The 22,842-nt window shown below is 45.0% G+C and overlaps 1 protein-coding gene across 4 annotated transcripts in view; it reads right to left on the bottom strand.

Moving 5' to 3' along the window:
* LOC111066512 (homeobox protein homothorax) overlaps window positions 1-22,842 on the bottom strand; it is a 114,307-nt gene that overhangs the window by 61,395 nt on the left and 30,070 nt on the right. For 3 of the 4 annotated variants that reach the window (XM_041591757.1, XM_022355199.2, XM_022355200.2), the window contains exon 6: window positions 19,959-20,144. In XM_041591757.1, coding sequence (XP_041447691.1) covers window positions 19,959-20,144 — 186 coding nt within the window. Of the gene's footprint in view, window positions 1-16,985; window positions 17,773-19,958; window positions 20,145-22,842 lie in introns of those variants that run through there. The other variant, XM_022355202.2, reaches the window with a different exon arrangement.

The following is a 22,842-nucleotide window of genomic DNA, read 5'->3' as shown; positions in this document are numbered from 1 at the left end:
AAGAAGTCAAGCAGATAAGGAAAGGCAGCAGTCAGACGGAGCGAGAGAGAGAGCGGCATATAGCTGTTAGAGTGAGAGGGGAAATGCCAAAAGAAAGATACAGTGACGGAGGCAACGGAGGCAACGGTGGCGCGCAATTGTGAGTCTATGAAACTTATCATTTGTTTGCCCTTGTTATTATGCTCCACAAACAGTGGAAACGTTGAGGAAACTGCAGGCCTGCGCCAGGCCTCAAAACCAACATGGAAACAGTGGGCAGGGGGTAACAGAGGGCCGGTATACCGCACCAGAAAGAGAGCGGAAATGAAGCAAATGGAGCTGCACGCGATTTTGCATTTCACACAGAATGTCAAAGGGGGGAGGGAGCGTGGCAGAGCGGATCGTATCGGATCGGATTGGGTTTATCTGCTCCACAAATCTCCGAGCTATCAATTTGAACTTTTCACAGCGGAGATTAACAAATGAGACTGAGAGCTGAGCGCAGCGCAGACGAGACGAGGAGAGCGGGGGGAGCAAGAACTTTGGACTGCATTTTGTAGTTTCCTCTTTTTATTTATTTGTTGTTGTTTTTTTTTTTGCTTTCTGTAATTTGCACTTGAGTGCATTTCTTGTGCTGGCTGTCCCGGGCAATGCAAATAAGATAATTATTCAAATGGCATGTTTCACACAATTCCAACACAAATTCCTGCCTCTAAGCAAGCGGGGATGTGCATGGGGCATGGGGTATGGGGCATGGAGCATGGAGCAGGCGAATCACGAAAGGCAATGGAATCATTTTCTTAGCGGCAAAGATATCAAGATAGCAGTGCATGCAAATGCTGCAATGATCGCGAGAAATAGATTTGCATAAGCCCAGAGAGGCAGAGAAAGAAGGGGGGCCAGAGCGCGCAAGAGGCAGATAAAAACTGAGAGACTGAGACGGAGACAGCGAGAAGACTGGGTTGCATGTGAGAACATTAATCGTGTAATTAATTTGATGCATGTGTATGCAAAGTAATTTCATGTAAACTGTCACACCCGGCCACCTCTTTCTCTCTCTCTCTCTCCATCTCTCTCGCCAGTATATGGCCAGATATAGCGTGCTTAAAAGTCTCCCGGGGCAGACAAAAATCAAGCCAGGCGCAAACGGAAAGACAACGACAGCCCCAGAGCAGACCCAGGCCCAAGCCAGAGCCAGAGCAGTCGAAGGCATACCAAAAACTCAACCCGGGACAGAGCCAGACAGTGTCAAATAGATTCCGCAAGGCGATAGAGACGACAGACGTCCAGACTGGGCCAGAAAGAGGGCTGAGACGACGGGGCACGGTGGACAGAGATTAGCCAAGACATGGGGCCAAGACAGGACAGGACAGGATCGGGATCCGGATCGGGGTCGGGATCTGTTCGTGGACGTTTCCCTGTCAGCAGCCAAACACAAATCCCCCGACCAAAAGGAAAACATTTCCATTTCGAATGAGAGATTTCATAGATTGCATTTTGCATGACATACGATTACAAGGCGGCCAAAGGTGTTGGCCAACACTTATCGCCGCTTGGAGCGGGCCAACATGCAGACCAACGGGGACCCGAGCGCGATAAGCTGACAGCTGAAATTAGCCTGACTCTCTCGAATGGGGCGCACATAGAGGAAACATGCCCATAGACAAGGCATTACAAGGATTTGTCGCTATCCCAGCTAACTCGGCGAGTCATGCCAGGCCAGGGACAGGGACGGGGGGTGGTGGGTGCCCGGCTAACAGCCCAAATAGTTGTCGAGTCATTTGGCCAAGCGGCGGCATACTCGTAATATGAAATTTATATACATAGTATTATTGATATGACCCCACTGATAAATGGACTACAGTGACTCAAATGTAGATCAAAGATTCGCGCACAGTAAAACTCATACCTCGTACTCGTACCTCTCTGAACACAGAGGCGGGCACACAGGGGGAGGGGGCACACACTTCACTGCCCAAACAATCCGCATCTGAATGCGATCCAAACACTCTTGTTTCGATTTTAGTCCAGTCATCTTTGCCGCGAACTTCAGCACGGCGCTTTTCATTCTACTATAGTTTTTTTTTTTTCTTCTCTGTCTGTATTTCTGTTCATTCTTTCTGAGATTGTCTTGCCTCTGAGTAGGGGCGGCGGCGGCGAACGCCGACTCTTTAAAAGCCTCTGAAAAATGTGTCGCATCATGGCCGGGGCGAGCAGCAGACTGGAAGACGACGTCTTCGTCGTCGCCATTGCCATGACGCGGCACAAGTTCCGCCCCTCAACTCCGGCTTTACGGAAAGAAAAACCCTCCCAGAAAGTACAGATTTCGGCCGAAAAGCCTCTCCATCGCGAGTGCGGAGTGCTTAAGGTTGGTTGAATCATGCCGGAGCTGCCGGCCACTGCCAAATCAATTAGAGTTGGTCGTGAGCCTCACTTTTTGGCCATTACTCGCCCATGGAGAGCCATAAAAATTAGAAAATTTGATTATTGCAACACGAAGCCCGGCCAGAGATTCACTTTACCCTCGCTCGCTCGCTCACTCACTCAGTTAGTCAGCGAATCGGAGCGGAGGAGGGTGGAGAGTTGGAGGAGTGGACGAAGGACGTCCCACTGGGCCTTGCTATTTGCATATTATCGTGGTAGGCCGACTGGCAGCCTGGCTGGCTGGCTGGCAGGCAAAAGATGCTCTACCAAAAATTTCATTACCCAAACCCCGAAAAAGAGGCAAAACGCAAAAACCGAAAAACCAAAGCAGTCCAACAAACTGAGAGCCCCAGAGTGACGGTAGCGACGTTTAAATGAGTTTATTACATCTTTTGGCGCCTTTTACAGCATTTAGCCGGGGAATGATGGAAAAAACTTTTCAGACTGTAGCTGGGGCGGGGCCTGCCCCGCCCTGCAAAAGGGGTGCATGATAATGAAATTTCCATAGATTTGCATAAAGCCAAGTCAAACGAGAGAACTCGAGTCAGTCAGCAGTCGGCAGTCAGCAGTCAGCGGTGGGAGATGCGATGCCCTAAATTAGATAATGTCTAAATTGGATTTAAAACACGCATTTTGCGGGTTTCCAACCGGTAAGAACCCACAGAGAGAGACCCCCAGCACCCATTGAAGACCCATCGAGACAACATCAAAATATCATTAGACGGTTGTTTTTTTTCCACTCCTCCTCCTCCTCCTCCACCGCTCTGCTGTGCTCTGGGTGTCTGGGCATTTGAAGGGTTGCGTTGCCAGAGCCCTCGTCTGATGGCGCCCTGATTTGTATGCAAATGTTTTTGGCCGGGATGCATGAAATTTGATTTTCCATTGGGTGGCAGGTGGACAGGTGGCAGGCCGGGATGGTTGCCTCTCGCTGCATGTAAGCCGATTATAAAGCGTAATTAAATTACGCTGCAAAAGTGTGTTCTAGCGCCTGTATAGGTAGCACTACATGGTAGCTGCTGTAATCATATCTTTGCTTGAATATATCGAAATATTACAAAATAAATTGTCTGCATGGAGGCGAGCAATAAGGAAATTATTTGATTTGATTAACAGTCCTTTCTGGCCCTGATACTGCGAGACAGGATGCTCAATCGGTGTAGGGGACTTTCTCCACTTCCTTTACGTTTGACTCCTCATTGGTTAAGTTTTGACGCGGCTAATAAATCCTGCCGCTAGCCACATTGTCATTACGTCATTTGCATGCAACGTCATTGGGTCAGCCATTTACGTATGACCCCCACACTCACACATCACACGTGCAGCACACATACTAACGCACACACCCACAGAGTCGGACAAGTTCATAAACTTTCATTTCATTGTGCCTGAGGAGGCGTTCGTTCTCGTGCTGTTTTGCTGTTTTCGTTTTTAGTGTGGAGATTGCGTGGCATTTTTCGCATATTTCTGCTGCACATTTCGTGCAAAACTTAATTATATTAACTGAGTTATTTGCGGCATTTGGCGCGCTCTGCAACTCCGTCTGGCCCTCGAGAGTGCTTGTGTCCAGGTACCCCGTCCCCGTCCCCAGTTGCCGCCACCATCACCATAGCCATCTCCATCTCCATCTCTCTGTCCGAGTGCAGGTGTTGTTGAACGACAAAAATTATGACAACTTAACTTGACTAACTGGTGTAGATGGTCGGGTCGTCGGTAAGTCGCTACGTCGGTCGGTACGTTGGTGGGATCGGGTCGAGTCGGGGGCTGATTGCTGCCGGAGTTGGTGTTGCTATTGCTGTTGCTGTTGCAGTTGGAGCGCAAGGGAGATGCAGATAGTTGTTCGCACCTAAATGGCCAGAATGACGGACAGAAAGCGGACAGTTGGACCCGCGGACAGCGACAGGGACAGCGGGCAATCAACAACATAATTAAAGACAACAAATGCTCATGTCCCCAGTCAAGACTCTCTCCTCCTGCTGCTGCTGCTGCTGCTGCACGATCTGACGAGTCGAGTGGTTGTGTTTTATGTGGCTCTGTGTCCCGTCTTGTGGTATGCAACGAGTTGCAATTAAAAATCAATAAAATGCGTGATTTTTGCAATTTTTGCGCTTGCCACTGCAATTTGTAATTGCAATAATTAAAATGTTGCCCAGACGCAGACCGAGAGAGAGTGTTCCCATACCTCCCTCCCTCCCTCGCACTCCATCTGTGTCAGTCTCTTTCTCTTAATCAAATTTTCACCTACGAAAATCCCGACTGGCAGAAAACCAACTGAGCTCTGAGTCACTGTCAGAGTCAGAGTCACAGTCAGATGGCAATGAGATGCAATTAAATGCGTTTTCAAACAATTTCACTTCACCCATACACACACACACACACACACACACACACAGACAGAGCTATGTACGCGTTTGCAGGGGAAGCGGATGGCTTGGGCATGGGGTCCAGAAACCAACCCTGACAAAATCAGGCAATCAATCACAGAGCCGCCGCATAACTCACCCTTCGGCGGGCATCGCTGGGAGGGCGCAACAAATCGGATTAACTCCGCCAGACTGTACCCAACCCGAACCCGAACCCAAATACCCAAAAACCCAAAAATCCACGCAGGCGCAGTCGCTCGCGAGGATGCCCAGGATGATTTCTGATTCCTCACTCTGCCTCGCTCTCGCTTGCTCTCTCACTCTTTCGCTCGCTCGCTGGCTCTTTGCCTCCCTCTGCTCATGCCAGGGGGTAGCTGGGAAATAACAATTAACTTTTTTGTTGAGGTTTTTTTTCTGCCCTTCTTGTCTCTTTTTGTATGGGCGTGCCCGGGGCCCTCCCTAAACTAGAGTCGAACCTGAAAGCGAGCAATCAACTGTAGCCCGAGATTCCGGCTCCAGCTGCGCTTGTTGATCGTTAGCCAACACTGGCCTGGAACTGTGCGAGAGCGAGATCACGTGGCCCTGCAGGGGGAAGCGTGGAAGTGGAAATGGGATTGGAAATGGAAATGGCACACTGTCCGCCGTGTCAGTTGGCTGTCAAAATAATCATTATCGATGGTACCGACTAGTAAAGAAGAGATCACGAGCGAGCATCGGTTCAGGATCGGGGTTCAAGCGGAGATTGTCTGAGTCAGATAAGGACTGTGCATGAGGCGGTGCAAAGGTTGACTTTGCCACCGAACTATATCAATCAAGGGGCCTACGATTTGAATCTAACTCTGAGAATCGATCTGCAGCTCTTTCATTCAATCTGTTAGCCAGCCATGTATCTCCATCTGCTGCTCACTAATTCTATCTATTGGAGACAGCATTTACTTCTAGGGAATCTATCTCTATCTACATTTCTCTCCTCTGCTAGAGGTCTATCTGTCTGTCTGTTTCTACACGCGGCCCACAGTCAATTGAAATTCTACGCATTCCAACAAACAACAAACAAATGCATACACACACACACACACACACAGATACGCACGAGCACACACAGATACAGAGAGAGAGAGAGAGAGTTGCATATATAGAATTCTCAATTGCTTTCGCATCATTACGTCTGCGAACAATTTATTTTTATAAAAGCGAAGCGACCGCCGCCAGTCCAAAGTTGGCGTCATCATCATCATCCTCCTCATCTCAGTCGCAGTTGCCGTTGCTGCATTTTCATTTTCCCGCTTTTCAGTGGAGCAACAGAAACAACAACAACAGCAACAACAACAACGATCATGTTCAAAAGTGCAGAGAAAATTGAAGAGAAATACTGAGGCATGAAAGCGGCGTAAAGAAATCAAATAAATTTTATTGTATAAAAGCGCAGCAGCAACAAAACTCAGGCAAAACAATCATTGAGCCTGCTCGGCCGTAAATAGTTTACAGTTCTCCACTCTGCTCCACTCCACACCGCTCCTCAGCCTCTGTCTCTGTGGCCGCTGCGGTTGCTCACACTTTTCCTTTGGCTGCCTGCAATCGATCGCAAAATTTCCTCAGTTTTTCCCTCACTTTTTTTTGTACGAGTTTGTATTGTAAACAATTCTGTTGGCGGCTAGCGGCTGGCGGCCACATCATCATCATCATCAGCAGCAGCAGCAGCGGCAGCCAGACCGACAGCCAGAGGCCTAGCTAAATGGGTGTTGAGTGCAAAGTGTTTGTATTCCCTGCCCCATCCTCATATCCATCCATCTACCCCATGGAAAATGCAATATGGCGCTGCTGCTGCTGCTGCCTCGTTCTCAATCCGCATCTGCATCTGCATCTGCCTCTGCATCGGATTCCCATTCTGATTTCGATTCTGATTCTGATTCTCAATCGGAATCTCTCCACATTTCGAACTGCGATCGGATGGCTGGCAGTGTTAAATGCTCGATAATTTTCGTGTGCATATTTTTCGCCCGGGGGAACGGTGGGACTGTGTGTCTCCTCAACTGCTCGTACTTGGCGACCCATTGCCCAACGAAATGGATTTTATTTTGTTCCTCTTGTTTCGATCTCTGTTCGATTCTTTTTGGGTCGCAGCGGGAGATGCATCTTTTGTGCCGCTGCTGCTGCTGCTGCTTCTTGTTCGCTTTGTGTGTCTTTTTAATTTTATGTCTGGCCTTGTGCACTGAACACTAAAGGGGGGCAGGGATGTGGAGGGGAGTTTTTGGAGCTGACACTAAAAATACAATTTTAAAATACGAAAAATTCGAAATCAAAGTAAACCCAGAAAGAAATCATACAAAGGCCACGGCCAAAGTCACAAAACAAAAAGCAAAAACAAAAACTTCTCTCCTTTTTTTTTGAGAGATTTTTCATAATTTTTGCGCTGACCACAAAAAGGCTGCTGCAACAACAGCAACGGGGCAATGGCAACGACCACCATGTTAACGACTCTGGGCGCAGCTTTAACTTCAACTTCCAGCAACAGCAACAGCATCATCATCATCATCTGGGGCTCCGGTCCCAGTCGATTCCATTCCCCACTCCTCAATCCTATATAACATTGTCTGCCGGATCGTTTCCTTAACGTAAAAGTTTCATTTTCGTTACCTTTGCAGTGATACGATACCAAAAGGCTAACGAACGACCAGCCAAATGAAATGAGACTTTGTTCGGGGGGGCCAGAACCAAACAAAACCCAAGCCAAAACCAAAACCAAACCGAAACCCAAACGAACCCAACAGAACAGAACAGAGAACCTCAGAATCGGAATCAACAGCGGCGAGCGACCTGCAACAAATGAGTTTTTTTTTCTCTCTCCATATCTCCCTCCCTCCACTTCCATCTGCGTCCCGTCTCTGATGATTTTTGAATTGATTTGTGTTGTTAAATATTAAATTCTTATAAGTCATTTGCACTCGGCGTTGTCCGGGGCCCTGGACCTCAACCTGGTCCCGAGCTGGTGGCTGCTGGCTGGGGCTGGTGGCTGCTGCTGCTGGGAGCTTTGTGTGGCTCCGAAATGACAGACAAGACCCGGCCCCTGTACCGCCTGCCCACATATATCATTTACACTCTGCCAGATCTCGGAGAGCCTCGCAATTGGAAACGGAATCGAGCTGTAGAGTCGGTCAGAGAGTCGGACATTCAGTTGGACACGTCTGTGGGTCTGTGAGTCGCTCACAGCGGTCGGTCCGTCCAAAAATGGCAACGGGGCAGCATCTCCCCCCTGCCCCCATACGATTGTGGTGGTGTGGTGTGGGGGGCGCAGCTAGGTGGGGAGCCTCTTGGTCAGCCGCTGTGTGGCGCGCAAAATAACAAAAATTATATTTTCAAGGTGTTCTTTTGCACATTTTTTTATAATTTTAATTAACATTGCTCTGGCTCTTAAAATTGCAATTCGCGTTCAGCTCATTCGTAGAGAGGGGGCACGGGGGAGGGTAGCTGTTTAACAAAAGTTAATAAGCTTTCGGCTCTGTGTTCTGTGCTGATTTTATAATGCATGAATGTATGAAGCTGGGTTTTATTGCCATTTTATGGCATTTTATTAATATTTGTTAATGTCCGGAGACGAGACAGCCAAATTGGCCAGTTCTGGCCCCTTCCCCTCAACAGACTTTCTTTCTGAGTTTACGCTGCGCTCCGCTCTGCTCTGCACTCTCCTCCTGGTTAGCTTTCACGCAACATTCAATAAACACTCACGCAGTGCACAAAATGGACTTTAAACAAGTGCCACATGAAGTCAGGAAATTTATATGGAAAGCTTTAAGTAAGTCTCCAGCTGCTGCCTGGCTGCCTGCCTGCCTGCCTGCCTGGCCATCCGCCTTCCTTCCTTTGCTCGTTCTCCATGGCTCTGGCACTGGCACTGGGTCTGGGTCTGAGTCTGTCCTCTGCGGCTCGGTTCGGTTGCATTCATTACAAGCGAGCCAAAGGTTAACATGCAACGAACGGCAAACAGCAACAGCAACAGAAACAACTGCTAAAAAGCTTAAATTTCACAACACGCTCTCCGGCAACAGCAGCAGCAGCAGCAACAACGAGGCATGAGGCAGACACACAGACACTCAGACACACAGCATCAACATCAACGTTCGTTGTCGTCGTCGTCTCTCAACTTTTGCGTTTGAGCATTTAAGTGCCAATTAATAACAATTTTTATGAACCGAAGAAATAGTTGACAACACGGCATGGCCGCATCCCATCGCCTCGCTTTACTTCGAGTCGACTCGACTCTCTCGTCTCGTCTTGGCTTGGCTTGGCTTGGCTTGTCTTGTGTGTGGTGTGGTGTCCGTCGAGTGATGAGCGTTGCATGCAACAAGCAACATGCAACATGAGCCTGTGAGTGCGAGAGCCAGCCAAACCTCATTTGAAAACACATAATATTGTACATTTTATGAACAATTATTATATAAGTTTTATTGGCCGCTCAAAAAAAGCAACAGCAGCGGCAGCAGCAGCAAAAGGAGGAACCAAGGAAGCGATACAACGCGAGAAACTCTTTAATTAATTTGTGATTTTTCTGCATCAGCCACAGAAGCGAAGCGGCAGGAACAACGGCAGCAGAGTCTACGCCAGTAATTGCAGCTACTTTTGTGGCAGCTTCGGCAGGCACGGCAGCAGCAACAGCTGCAAAATCCGTTGCAGTTGCAGCAGCCACATATACTGCAGTGGCAGGAGCTAGCACAGTCGCAGACGTAAGAAACAACAGCCACTCAGCAACTTTGTGAGCATTTCCAGAAGCCACAATGTCCGTAACATTCGATTTGGCTTCAAGATCAATGCATGAGAAACAACTGAAGGAAAATCTTTAGTAAAGATTCTACATTTGAAGGCAACAGCTGACCCCTTCCAGTGCATTAGTGGCAATTTATGCCGGCTTATTGACAGGATGCCAGAGCCACGAAAAACCCTCCGAGGCGCGGCAATAAGCATGCAAAAGTAGGGCCGTTGGGGTGGGCTAAGAGAGGCAGGCTGACTTTGAAACATTTGGCGACATTAATATGATTTAATGCGTTAATTAGCGCCCGGCAAACAGGCACAGCAACAACAGCAGCAGCAGCAGCAAAAGAGCAGCCACAAGAGGGTGCGAAACCAGCAACAGCACAGACGAGGAGGCAGCCACTCGAGAGCATCTGACGCAAAGTGTTGCGTTGCTGCTGCTTATGGAAATCCTCCTCCCGGAAAAGTATGCTATGCCGCCGCTCTGGTGCTCTGCCCGAGAATTCCCCAAATCCCCGAAGCGGATTAGACCCAAAGCAAAGGCATGCAAAGGATGTGGAACTGGTGTCTGGCTGGTGGTGTTCCTGCCCCTGTTCCTGCTCCTTTGTTCCTGCCACGGTGTGCATTGCGTAATTGACGTCAATTTTGTTTTCGCACCGCGCATACCAACGAAAGCTTGGGGGGATTGAGGGCGCGCTGTTCTTATCCACAAGGGGAAATCCAATACCAAACAGCAAAAAAATAATTTGCCAAAATATAGAAATTGTGTCGCCGTGCGGAAGTCGTCTGCCCACACCACACCACACCATCTCCCCGAGTTCCTGGGGACTGAGGAGTGAGGGAGATATTGAAAAGTTGAGGCCGGGCCAATAAACAGGAGCTACGACAATGCGAGAGGGTGGCCGTGGACCCAGCCATTGGCATCATATTTCATTTATTAGCAGGCAGAAGGCAGCCGGCAGCAGGCAGCCGGCAGCGTGGCAAGCATTTTTATTTATGCCCCATAATGCTGGGCATATGTGGCCCAAATGGGAATTGGCTCGGCGGATAAGCAACCAAGCAAACGGAGACACTAAGAGCTCTCAGCGAACTCTGACAAGCGGGGAGAGACAGCGAGAGACAGAGAGAGTTCTCAGAGCTGAGTGCCGCCTCGCTAGTAAAAGTAGCTTAGAGATTTATGCGGCATTTGCTTAATAGAAATTCCTCGCTGAGCTGCTGCACTTCAGTAACTCTCACAGATGTCTGCAAACTTTTGCAGATAATTAAACCTCCGGAAAGAAAAAAGTTTCTGCATCTCTGGCAGGAATTATTGAAAAATATTTATATTTCTATAAAGCATATTTTGTAGGCCAAGGCTCCGAGAATGGCAAGGAGGAGACTGGGCACCACCCAGGCACGTGCGCCATTAAATATGCAATAAATTATTTCTGTTAGTTTTTCTTTTTCTATTGGGGAATCTTTTGCTAAGCTGCCTGCAAATTATAGAAAATCCCCCAAAGACGCGGGGACCAAAAGAAAAATCCAATGTAAGCAATAAGCAGGAACACCATTATCTAATGCTCGGCGCGCCATTCAGGCATAAAGCCCATCCCCATCTCTCCTGCCCCAGTACAGACAGACACTGGACAAACTTCTTAGGCCCAAAAAATAGTGCGCAGGAAATAAAGCACAAAAAGGCAATAAAATTGCCAGAAAGCCCCCCAAACAATACGAGCTCCGGGGCTGACTATTTTGTACATGCTCGCCGCACAGCTTCCGGGCCAATAGAAATGCCAGCACAACAAAGCCAACAGCGAGCAACCCCCCCGAAAAAGGACCAAAACTGGGCCTAATGGCCAAGGCAAACAGACAGATAGAGATTGGGACTGAGACGTCGCCAGCAGCGGATTTAAGTGCAAGTGATTTATGGGCTGCTGGCCAAGATGTGGGTGAGATGTAGCCAGAACCAGCGACAGGCTATGGGGGCCATGGCCAGAGCCATATTCTAACCGAAAGCAACGACAAATTAGCCAAAGAAAAAGATTGAACTAAAGCCAAATATCAATCAGAAAAAGCATTGCATTAAATATTAAAGAAGTAATACTGCAGAAGGGCTAAGCGGGGCTAACCCCAGAAGGAAAGATTAAAGCCAATTCAATTAGTGGCTGCCCCTTTTTGATACTTGAGCCGCCTCCTTCTGGTATAGGCAATAGTTTTTCCTTTTGGGCTGGATTCAGTTACAATTTACAAGTGGTCAATAGAGGCTAAGCGGACTTAAGGGCCGACCCCCTCACTCCACGGGCAAAGAGCAGAACGCAGCGTACCCCTTTTACTTCTGTGGTCAGTCGCGTGATGATAATTGAAAAGCACTCAACATGCTCAATGGTCAATGGTCAATGAGGCCTGGGGGGGAGATCGAAGGGAGTGAGTAGATAGGATCAAATGCTGACTAATCGAGTTTAAAACAAGCGTAAATTGTCCTGTTGGCTTTTCCTTTTGATATCCGAGCGGACTTCAATGGCCTTTGCGGTGCCAAGTGCAGCTCCCGACTCGTCCGGGTAATTAATGGTAATTGTTCGAGCACTCGCTGGGCCCCACATAGGGCTTCCCTCAGGTGTTCCAAGCTGCGAGCCAAAGGCCGGTTGGGGGACCCAGAGACACCTTTGGTTAAGCTCTGGTTCCTCGACTGCATTTGCCTAATGACACAAAAGTAAAACGACCAACGGACTTTGTATAATTTTTTTTTTTTTTCTGTTAAGCTCTTAAACCGATTTGCAGCAGCTTAGTTGAGTGGCCCAGAGATAGGGAATGGGACGGACGGACGGTGTAGATGTGGCAGAGGAGTGCAAATATTTCGCGCGCAAAAAAAAAAAACGGAGAAACAAAATCATTGTGCGTATATGTTTCATTGGAAAAAATGCTTTGGCCAAGACAAAGACTCGTTGGCTTTTTGGTGGCTTGTTCTGTGGCATTTTTACGGCATAAATTTCCATTGAATTGATACTTTTTTTGTTGGTCGATACTCCCTCAACCAGCACACCACAGGCGAACCCTCAACAGTAAAAAAAAGGGTTGACACAATCAGGTAGAGTATTGGACCTGTCGGCTGCCTTCCTTTGAAGGCAACACTTGACTAGGGGACCGGGGAATGCGAACTAGGGGCTAAGCATAAAAATTTCATTAAGTTTTCAAATGTTTTTTTTGGCCATCCAAGATTTCCTGGAACTGGTTAAAAGAGTTAAAATTCAACAATCAATATAATTCTTATGACTAGAAATTAACTTTGTGAACAGAGTTTTCTTTTTGTCGGGGATCCCGTGCGTTCGAGTATATGACAAAACCTCTTCTTCAATGAATTGGGGACCCGTCAGTTTGGCATGTCTGTTCACGCCACCAGAATGCTGCCTGCCCCCAGAGGTATCGCATTCAACGCTCTCGAATCGACTGCGACTCGAGCCGCGATCTGACAGCCCCAGGCCCAGCCCCGTGCAATTCCCTCGACGAAACCAAATTCTGATCAAAAATTGCTAACAAAAAAAAAACACACGAGAACATCAGATCAGCCGCAGACGAAATCTTGTGGCAACTGCATTGAAACATTAGCAGTGATGACATTTTTGCGGTCAAACTTTGCCCCTGGGCCGCCTACCCCTCTCGGGCTGACAGTGTCTGCGGAGCGTCTGCTGGGCAGCTTTTGTGTTTGTTGCACAGACATTCCTGCCAACGCGACACTTCATACATAATAACAAAAGATCGCCAGATCACAGGGGCACAGCTCGTCAAGCACGCACGATCCACTGCACAGGGGACAAATGCTCGACTTTGGGGTTTTTTTTGGTACCCTCTTTTATGACGAGGGGTGTATAAGTTAGAGAGACTAGGAGTAGGAATAGCCAAAAATAAGAAGTAATTTGAACACTAAGATCTGTAGGAATCACGTAGATTCTTTTATAGAAAGAAATCACGGAATACTTTTATTACAACTTAATCTTCAAGGGTATTCAAAGCTTCGTTACTTAAAGACCATCTTTCACAATTCGGTTCGTTTTTTTGGGGGCTTTGGGAAGCGGGCATTTGTAGGGCTTTCGTGGACTGTTGGTTTATTAATTGTAGCCTTGGACTTGGAGTTGGCCCGTCTTTGTTTCACAAATGAATGCACAAATTTCGGGACAGGTCTGCGCTGCGGTTTCGTTTGTGCCACAAAACGCAGACAGTATGACGACGCCGAAAAAGCCGCAAAAACAACAAAATATAAAAGTAAATTATAAGAAAGAAATCCTTTTGGCTAACTCGTATTTCGGTGGGCCCGAGAACCGAGAGCCGAGAGTCCAAAGTCTTTGAGGTGAGAGTGCGGCTAATGAGCCGAGGCCAAAGCCAAAGCCAACACCAAAACCAAAGACTTGGATCCTTTTATACTTTTTTATCTTACGTTTGGCTTTCGTTTGGCTTGGGTTTGTTGTCTTCGATTTCAGACAAAAAAAAAAACAGAAAACCAGTTCACGGAGAGTGGGAATGGGAGAAAGGGAGTGGATTGACTTAATGCCTAAAAAATTATAGGTTTCTTCTGCTTCTGCTGGCTGGAAAATTGTGTGTCAGATTGTGTGAGCTGGCCGGGGCGTTGCTCAAGAAATTAATACAAAACTCATCCAGCACGAAAGAGCATTTTCTTCTTGGGTCTGGAGTGGAGCGGAGTGGAAAATGCCCTCTCGAGTTCGACTGACTTTGAAGAGCCCAGAAACACGCCCCAGGCAATCACGCAAAATGCCAAATTACACGGAGCTACCATTAACCGAACAAAATCATCTAACACGCACACACGGCAATCCCCAGCACGGTGACGGAGACGGAGACCGGCAGCAGAGGGAAAACAAACGCAACCAAAAACAAGAAGAAAAAAAAGAGTCATTTAAGGTGTTCTACACACGTCCCTCTCCGGCAGCTGGCCAGACCGATCGGGTTTACTGCTCAAATTTCAACAGACAGACTGGGAGAACTACAGAGGATCTGGCGCACTTATGTCCTGTGATCCTTGTGCTGATGACACACGAGAGGAGGCAACGGCACCCCCAGCTCCGGTACTCCCTCAGCGTCCTAATCGGCTTACACGTGCCGCCCGCTCTTATGACTGGGGTAATATGAGACGAGTTTCACTCAATTTACACCAGCTGATAGCAGAACAGGAGCCCGAACTGTTTCCAGTTACCGTTTCCAGTCCAACTTTAACCTATGTATTCCCTGGCCTGCGTTGAAAGTCACATGCAAGTTTTCATTTTTCACATATCGATTTTGAGCACAATAATATTATAAAGCTTCAGCTTCCAGGTTCAACGCACGCAAACAATCGTAACTCTCTCGATATTATTCCAGAAATCATTTTGAGTTCCATGAAAACATAAAGACAGTTTGATCAATTGCATGGGCAAACCAGAGAAGAGTTTGAACGTACGAAATCGCGGCTGAAATAGAGAAAAGTCCCTAAAAGATAGTTTTGATGGTACGTCTAGGGGGATTCGTGTGATTGATTCATGGCTCTTTGACCAAGATGCAGCGGTTCCTTTAGAGATGGTTGAGAAATTGCTAACTGATATCTAGAAAAGGTCCCTTGATATAAGGGGCCCTAGTAAGTTATCCAGCTGTTTATTGTTATCCTTCGGGGGTATAGCTTTCCAGAGTTTCCTCAGACGATGGTCTTCCATTACTTTGGCGATGATCTTCAGTTTCGTTCTCGGCTGGTTCTTCTTCTCCTCTACGCGACTTACGTACTAGTGTACTCAGAAAAAAATCGATGTTGTTTTGTTTTATACTTTTCAAATATATTTTGGTTTTTTTTGTTTTTTTTTTCTGTTTCTTCGTTTGTTTCATATAATTATTGGCTAACTCTTTAAACTTTACTCTGTACTTTTTGTTTTGTTTTCTTCTTAATTCTTCTGGTTTTTTGTTTTCCTTTTTTTAATTATATTATTAGTATACATATAAATAATTAAAAATATTACATTAAAATGTATTCGTATATCGTATAGAAGTTGCTGGTTGTTTTGTTGGATTTTATGTTTTAGTTTCTTTCTTTCTTAATTTTTGATTGCGTTTTTCTTCTCCATTTCAATTCGTCTCCTTTATAACATTTACTCTCATTTTACAATTTTGCTAAAAACTAAATAAAATTTCTTGTTTGTAAAAACAATAATAATTATTAAAAAAATGTATGCTCAAATAAGTTTAATATTTACTTTTCATATTTTATTTATTTTATATATTTTAAAAATAGCAAAAAGCAAAAAAAGCGCCTTTCTATCGATTTTTAAAACATATTTACGTATATTTTTTTGCATCATCTTTTCATCTTTAAGTTTATTTTTATGCTATTATTTTTACTTTTGTTATATTTTTATAAAATATCACCTAAAGCAATTACGTATTTCAGTTTCAGTATTTTTTTGTTTGTATTTTAAATTTATTTTTACAATGCAACAAAATTTTGCTTTGTTTTTTGTGTGTGTTGTATATGATTTTTTTGTTTTTGGTAGCAAAATATTTAATACAAAAATTAATAATGAAATGATTTCAACAAATATGTAAAAAGCTCACACAATAAAAATCATATCAGTTTTTTGCAACAACTATTGGTTGTTGGGGTTTTTTTTTAAACTAAAAAGCAGCGAATTATGCTAACAGAAATGGTTACATAATTACAGCAAGTTTTAAGTTTAATTTAAATTTCTTACATACAAATTTTTGTTTAGGGTTTTAGGTTTTTGGGGTTTGAGACAAAGTACAACAACTAATTATTTTTTTTTTTGTATTTCTGCAAATTTCTAACCTTTGCAAGAACATTTTCTTTTTGTAGTTTTGAAAAAATAGTACAAAAGCTTTACACGTTGTTGGTTTTTTTTTTTGTTTGTTTTTATATTTTTGTAGTTTAGTTAGTTGGCTATAATAAACCGCTGGGAATCGGCTCGACTATAGTCTAAGTATACAAATGACTGCCCATATAGCTGAGGAACTGCTCTCGACTGAGGCAGCCCGATTTAAGTACATTTCTGTGGTTTTTGTTGTTGGTTTAGTAGTCTAGAACTCAAAATAGTAGTAGAAATTAGCAGAAGAAAGTGTTTGGTTGGTTTTGGTAGCTAGAAGAAGAATAGCTGCTAAGGTTTTTCCCTTTTCTAGATTGAGTTTGGATTCCATTAAATTTCCAGTTTGCAAGTTTAGTTTAGCTTAGCATACAACTCCTAAGTTGAGGGGTTCAAGGGTTCAGGGGCTCAGAGGTCTGACTAAGAACTATATAACGTACGCTATAGTATACAATGTGGGGGCGGGGGATGGAGCGAGGGGTCTCTAAGTATCTCCGCTGAGCACCAGAAGCTGCCGCTCACTAATTCAATTCATTAAATTACATTTAGCTTTCCTCTCTTTTCATTACATTTATATAATAATAATAGTATCGCGTAGTTTTCTTCTTTTTCTTATCTTTCTTCTTCTTTTTTTGCTTTAGTAAATGCTTAAAGTTTGTTTGCTGTTGCTGTCGTAGTTTGTTTGATTTACGTATATCAATTGTTCTCGAAAGTGTCTCGCACGCTTCCTTGGCTCATTTAAAATGTCGTTCGTATAGGTGCGTTGCAATCCTCAATTAATTAAATTAACTTTAAGTTTTTATTTTGTTTTTGTATTTTTTTTTTGTTGTAATAAACAATAATGTTTTATTCGTATACTTTGCATTTGAACTCAGGTTGGGGTTTCTTTTCTGGTATCTCTTTTTACGTATATGCGTTGCATGATGAGAGTTGAACAAAAAAGATCAACGAAAATGTTTTTTATTTTATTTTGTTTTGTGTTTTTTTTTTCTTTCTTTTTTTTTTGCAAGTTCTCTTTAGTGTTGTAAAACACCAAAGGAAAAAGGACGTATTATTTTGAAAAATCGTATACACGTTGGCTAAGGTGAAATATTCCCAAAACACAAATAAATTGAAACAATATAATAACTAAGCAAAGAAAATATATGGATACAAATTTCTAGGAATTTACTATTCTCTTAGCGTTTGTTCTCTTAATCCCAAGTTTTGTTTTTAGATCTGTAAGCAGCAGCCTAGACTTGATTTTTAGTTACAAACTACATGGCTAGAGTTTATCTTTATATTATATAGTTTTCTTTATATATATATATAGAGAACTTTTTGGGGTTCGAATGGGGGAGAGAGGGTTGGATCTGAGGTCTGGACTAGAAGTCCGCCTCGTGCTTGATGCGATAGCTGGCATAGGTCTCCTCCAGCGGTGAAAAATCTTGGGTGCTGGGCTGTGATCAAGTTCCAAATGATTGGCACAGATACATACATATATACAACAGATATATGCATATAGATAGACAGAGAGAGATAGAGAGATTTTAGAGAAATTATAGGATAGGACCAAAGGGACTCTTGAGTCTGGAGTCTAGAGTCTGGTTCTTGTCTGTGTGTGTTTGTGGGCTATGTCAGTGTCGTTGTTGTTGCTGTTGTTTTTCTGGTGGTTCTTTGAGAGGGGACGAGGGGCTGTCAATTATTTACAAAATTACAAACTCAAAGACCGATAACATTCATCGAACTGAAGCTATCGATCCCACTGGCTGACTGTACCCAAAGCAGCTCAGAGTTAAAGAGTCGGGGCCAGCTTTCGTATATCATACATATCATATCATATCAGTATACATATATAAATAAATATATATTTATACATATATATGTATGCATATGTGTGGGGCGTATATATATGTATATATATATTTATATATAGTTTCTATATAGAGTTATGTGCATATGTAAAATTGTTAAAAATTGGTTAGTTTTTGGGGTTAGTAAACTTTTTCTGATAATATATATAGTAGGTTTCATTACTTGAATTTTTGTTTCTTGTGGTTCGTGTGTTAAGTAAAGAAAACAATAATAAAAGTAGTTGGTTAATGGTGTGTGAGTGTTGGGTTTGTTAATAATATTTAATAATATATTGGCGAGCTATATGGGCCTCTTGCAAAAACGAAGTTCTGGAACATTTTCTTGTCTTGTAATTTAGTTCTCATTCTTTTTTTTAGTTTTAACTTGATTTCTTTCTCATTCTTTCAATTCATTTCATATTCTTTTTTTCTTTCTTTCTTTCTAGTTGTTGGTACTTTTTACAAATTAAGCGAAATTGTTTGTTTGTTTCTCTAATTATTGTTGCTCAGTTGCTTTAGTTCTTGTAGTTTTGTTGTTGTTGTTGTTTTGTAGTTGTTACTCTATATTCATTTACAATCTGCTTGGTTGAGATGGACAGTGTGTGTTGGTTGTGAGAGAAAGTGAGATAGACTGACACAGCTGGGCATGCGGGCGCACAGTCGTCGTCGCATTGTTTTTAAGACTGACTTCCTTTAGTGTGGCCTTGCATTCACAGCTGTTTCGGAACTTAAATTTATGGCCTGTACTGTACACAGAGGAGAGCAAACGAAGTCCAGCAGTAGCAGTGTTGTCAGCAGTAGCGCACATAGCAGCAGCATCAATCGTCCATCAATCGGGTAGTATAAGTGGTACTATAACTGTTCTCTGTCTGTTCAGTTCGGCGCAGTTCGGTTCGATTCGGTTGGGTTCTGTTGGTTGTTGTTGTTCGGGTCAGTTCGGTTTGTGGTAGGAGGGCCGAAGCCGCTTGGAAGCTCGTTTGTCGCTTTGTCGCTTGTTTTTTGTTCTTGTTGCGGTACTTTGCTGTCTCGTGTTATCGTGGTCTCTGTCTGGCTGCGGCTGCTGCTGCTGCTGCTGGCATCCTGGCCAGCCATCGCTGTCGCTAATGCTGCTTATGCTGCTGCTGCTGCTGTTGTGGCTGGCTGCTGCTGGCTGCTGCTTCCGCTAGATGTTCCTTTGCTCTCCCTTTCGCTTCTATGGATAATATATATTTTTTTTGTTGTTTTTTCTGTTAAGTTTGCTTTTGTTTTTGCATTCGCTTTGCTTTTGCTTTGCTTCTGCTTTTGCTTCTGCTTTTGCTCTTGACTAATTTACAATGTGTGTGTGTGTGTTTGTTCTTGACGTACAACTTCTTCTGCTTTTGAATTTTTGGATTTGAATTCATCAATATTAATATTCTGATTATTATTGGGTTTTTTTTTTAATTTAATTTAGTTAATGCTTCGCTGCGTGTCGCTGTTGCGCGCTGCTGTTGTTCTGCTGCTGCTGTGGCTGCAACAGGTGAATTAATGTGACTTAATTTCCTTATGCAGGTGGTAGCAACATCAGCATCAGCATCAGCTCCGCGTGGCATGGCATCTCTTGCATCATTTGGATGATACACGTGGCTTTAGTCATTGATTGATTGATTTATTGATCATTATCATTATTATTATTGATTCATTTAATCCCAGGGCATTGTGAGCACCCGCTTCGTTTTTGCAAGAAGGTCGTTATCGTACTACGAACATGGGTGCACCACCGCATTGTAGCTCGCCAATATAGGACCATGTGCTCCCGCGAAGGGGGTACTCACAACGTCTGGTGTACTAGCTCCATCGGTGTGCGATGTGGAGTCGGCGTTACTCCGTCCCTCACCATTTGCCGAACCGAGTTCTGGTGGTTTGGTGGTGTCCCGTTCGTCGATCACTAAATCTATTGGCATTTTACCCTTTAAACACGATATATAGCGGTGACAGAAGTTGTCGCACAGTTCGTGTACCTGCAACGAGACATTCCCGCGATCATTTCAGAGCACAGAGAACAGAGCAGAGGAAGAGAGAGAAAGGAGAGAGAGAGAGAGAGAGCATCAGTATGGGTTCTTTTGTTTTTTGGAGTACGATTACTCCAAAATTTCACTTATCATCTAATAATGGGATCGGGTTGGGGTTGGGGTTCGGTTGTGCAAGGGGGGTGCTGAAACTGTATAGATATATATAATGGGAAGGGGAATAATGGTGGATACATAGATCATCTACATACATTATCGTACATACTTAAACTAAGCTTAAACATTGCAATACCTTCACAGAAAGAGAGACAGAGACAGAAAGAGAGGGAGAGATGGGCAGACAGCTGCCACACTTAGCGCCATTGCATTCTTGCCACGCCAAGCGGCAGCGGCTGCGGCCTAAAACCTGCTTCCTCCATCGCCTTGCAAATGGCATGCAAATTGCTTTTGATGCGTTGCCCCAGACACAGACCCCAGACCCAGAGCCAGAGCCCAGAACCAGAACCAGGCAAATGGTTGATGATGGCACTCAAAAATGGCCGTAGACAACAGCTAACCTAAACCTGGCTCAGAGCTTGACTCTCTGACTCTGGTTCAGGCCGTATAAATATGCATAGAGACTCTCGGACCCGAAAAAGAAACGGCAACAGCAACAGAAACAACAACAGCAACAAAATAATGCATTGGCCAAAAAGGAAGTGCTGGGGCAGCCAGGCTTAGCCGCAGGGCACACTTTTAAGCATCCAAGCAGCGCAACAGCACAACAGCAACATGGGGCAGCACGTGCAACATTCACATTAGCAACATGGAGACGCACTCGCCGCTCAGAGATAGCCGTCCAGGGAGAAGATCACTGGCGTCAGACCAGGGTAGACTCAGAGCCACAGTCACAGCCACAGCCAGAGACGGAGCCAGGCCAAGACCAGTGCCAGGGCCAACAAAATGCGTTTTTAAAACCCTGTTGTTGCTGCTGCTTCTCTTGTGTCTGTGGCAGTGATGTTGCGCAGGCAGCGTCTCTGCCTCGGTGTGTGTGATAAAACAAATGCGATAAGGCCAAAGTGAGTGTGAGTCAGGCAGGCAGGCAGGCAGGCAGGCAGGCAAAGGCAAGCAGGCAGGCAACGGCGTTGGCGGAGGGGGAGCCGCCAGCCGAGGCACATATGCAAATATGCAACAAAGAGAGGAATGCAGCCGCCGCCACGGCTAAAAAGAAATTAATTGCACTGGGCTATGGTAGCAGACAACAACAGCAGCAGCAGCACCAGCAGCAACAGCAGCAACAACAGGGTGCTCCATTTAGCCGGGGCCAGGCATTTAATTTACGAAAAAGTGCGCGTTGCTTATGCAAATTGTTTGCTGCTGTTGCTGCTGCTGCTGCTTGATGCTTCTTTTCTTCATTTTTGTGGATCGTTTTTTGGCCTGCGAAAGCTGCAACAGTGGCTGGCTGGCTGGCTGGCTGGCGGGCTGGCTTTCTGGCTCTGTGGCTGCTGCTGCCACTATTAACTTGTTGCCCATTGCCCAAACTTGTCAAACTCGTTTGCAGGCTGCTGCTTTCAATGTTATTGTCACCAAAAAAAAATACAAAAAGATGATGATAAAAAAAGCAACGGCCTGCAACTGGTTTATGACAGGACAATGTCAAATTTGTCGCTGTTGCTGATAAGCAGCAGCAGCTCTCCACAGCAGCAACAGCATGTTGCAGGCAACATATCAGTGTCCCAGTCCGAGTCCGAATTCGAGTCGAAGTCCAAGTTTTATGATTGTGTTTGCTGTGTGGTGTAGCTGTCAAAGTGACCATAACAATATCCATAAAGCTTGCAATTAGCACGCCAGCAACATGTTGCTGCCACTGCAGCACTGCTGCACTGCAACTGCACACATGCAACATGAGCACACACTAAATTGATATGTTGGAGAAGAGGGCCCTTCGGAGACTGCCAGACTGGCCGAGACGATGCTGGGACGCTGATAACTTTTGATTAATTTGTCAGCATTGTATGTGACATTTTCGAACGGCTCATTGCGATATTTATGACTCGCGGGGCCCCCATGATGTGGCTGCTGTTGCACATCGCTGCTGCACATTGGGTGGGCCCCCAAGCAGCAGCAAGAGGGAGACGGACGGACAGTCAAAGCAGAGAGGGCGTTGCTTGTAAATGCCACACACTCGTTTGTACATCCTGTTAAGCACAGCTTTTCACAGCAGCAGCGTACTCATTCTGCCCCCTTTCTGCAGCAGCTGCCTGTTCTGGCCGGACGGGCCGGGACGGGACGACCGTCAACTAAGTGCAGAATCCAATCTAATCGCAATGCAAATCGCTCCAATCTGCGCAGTGGTAATTCTCGATTTCCGCTCATAGATAGCATTAAATATTCCCCCCCAACCAGATTCAGATTCAGAGTCACACGCAAGCCACAGCAACAGCCTCCCCACACACACGAGTCGCCGTCTAACAAGTTCCAGCTCGGACTCGGTTCTCTTTCTTCTTGCCACTGACATTTAAATGAAATGTAATTAAAAATAATTTGAAATAAATAAATGTTTGACAGCGGGGGGGGCATTGAGATGAAGTCGAGTAGATCTGCGGCGCTGTGCTGTCTTCGCAAATTTATTTCAAATCGCTGTAACTTATTTCTACATATTTTATCCGTGTTCATAATCCGCTTCTAGCATTATCTTCTGTCTCGATTT

Source organism: Drosophila obscura, unplaced genomic scaffold (genome assembly GCF_018151105.1).
Source record: "Drosophila obscura isolate BZ-5 IFL unplaced genomic scaffold, ASM1815110v1 contig_150, whole genome shotgun sequence".
Classification (NCBI taxonomy): Eukaryota; Metazoa; Arthropoda; class Insecta; order Diptera; family Drosophilidae; genus Drosophila; species Drosophila obscura.
This window is presented reverse-complemented; position numbering and strand designations above follow the sequence as displayed.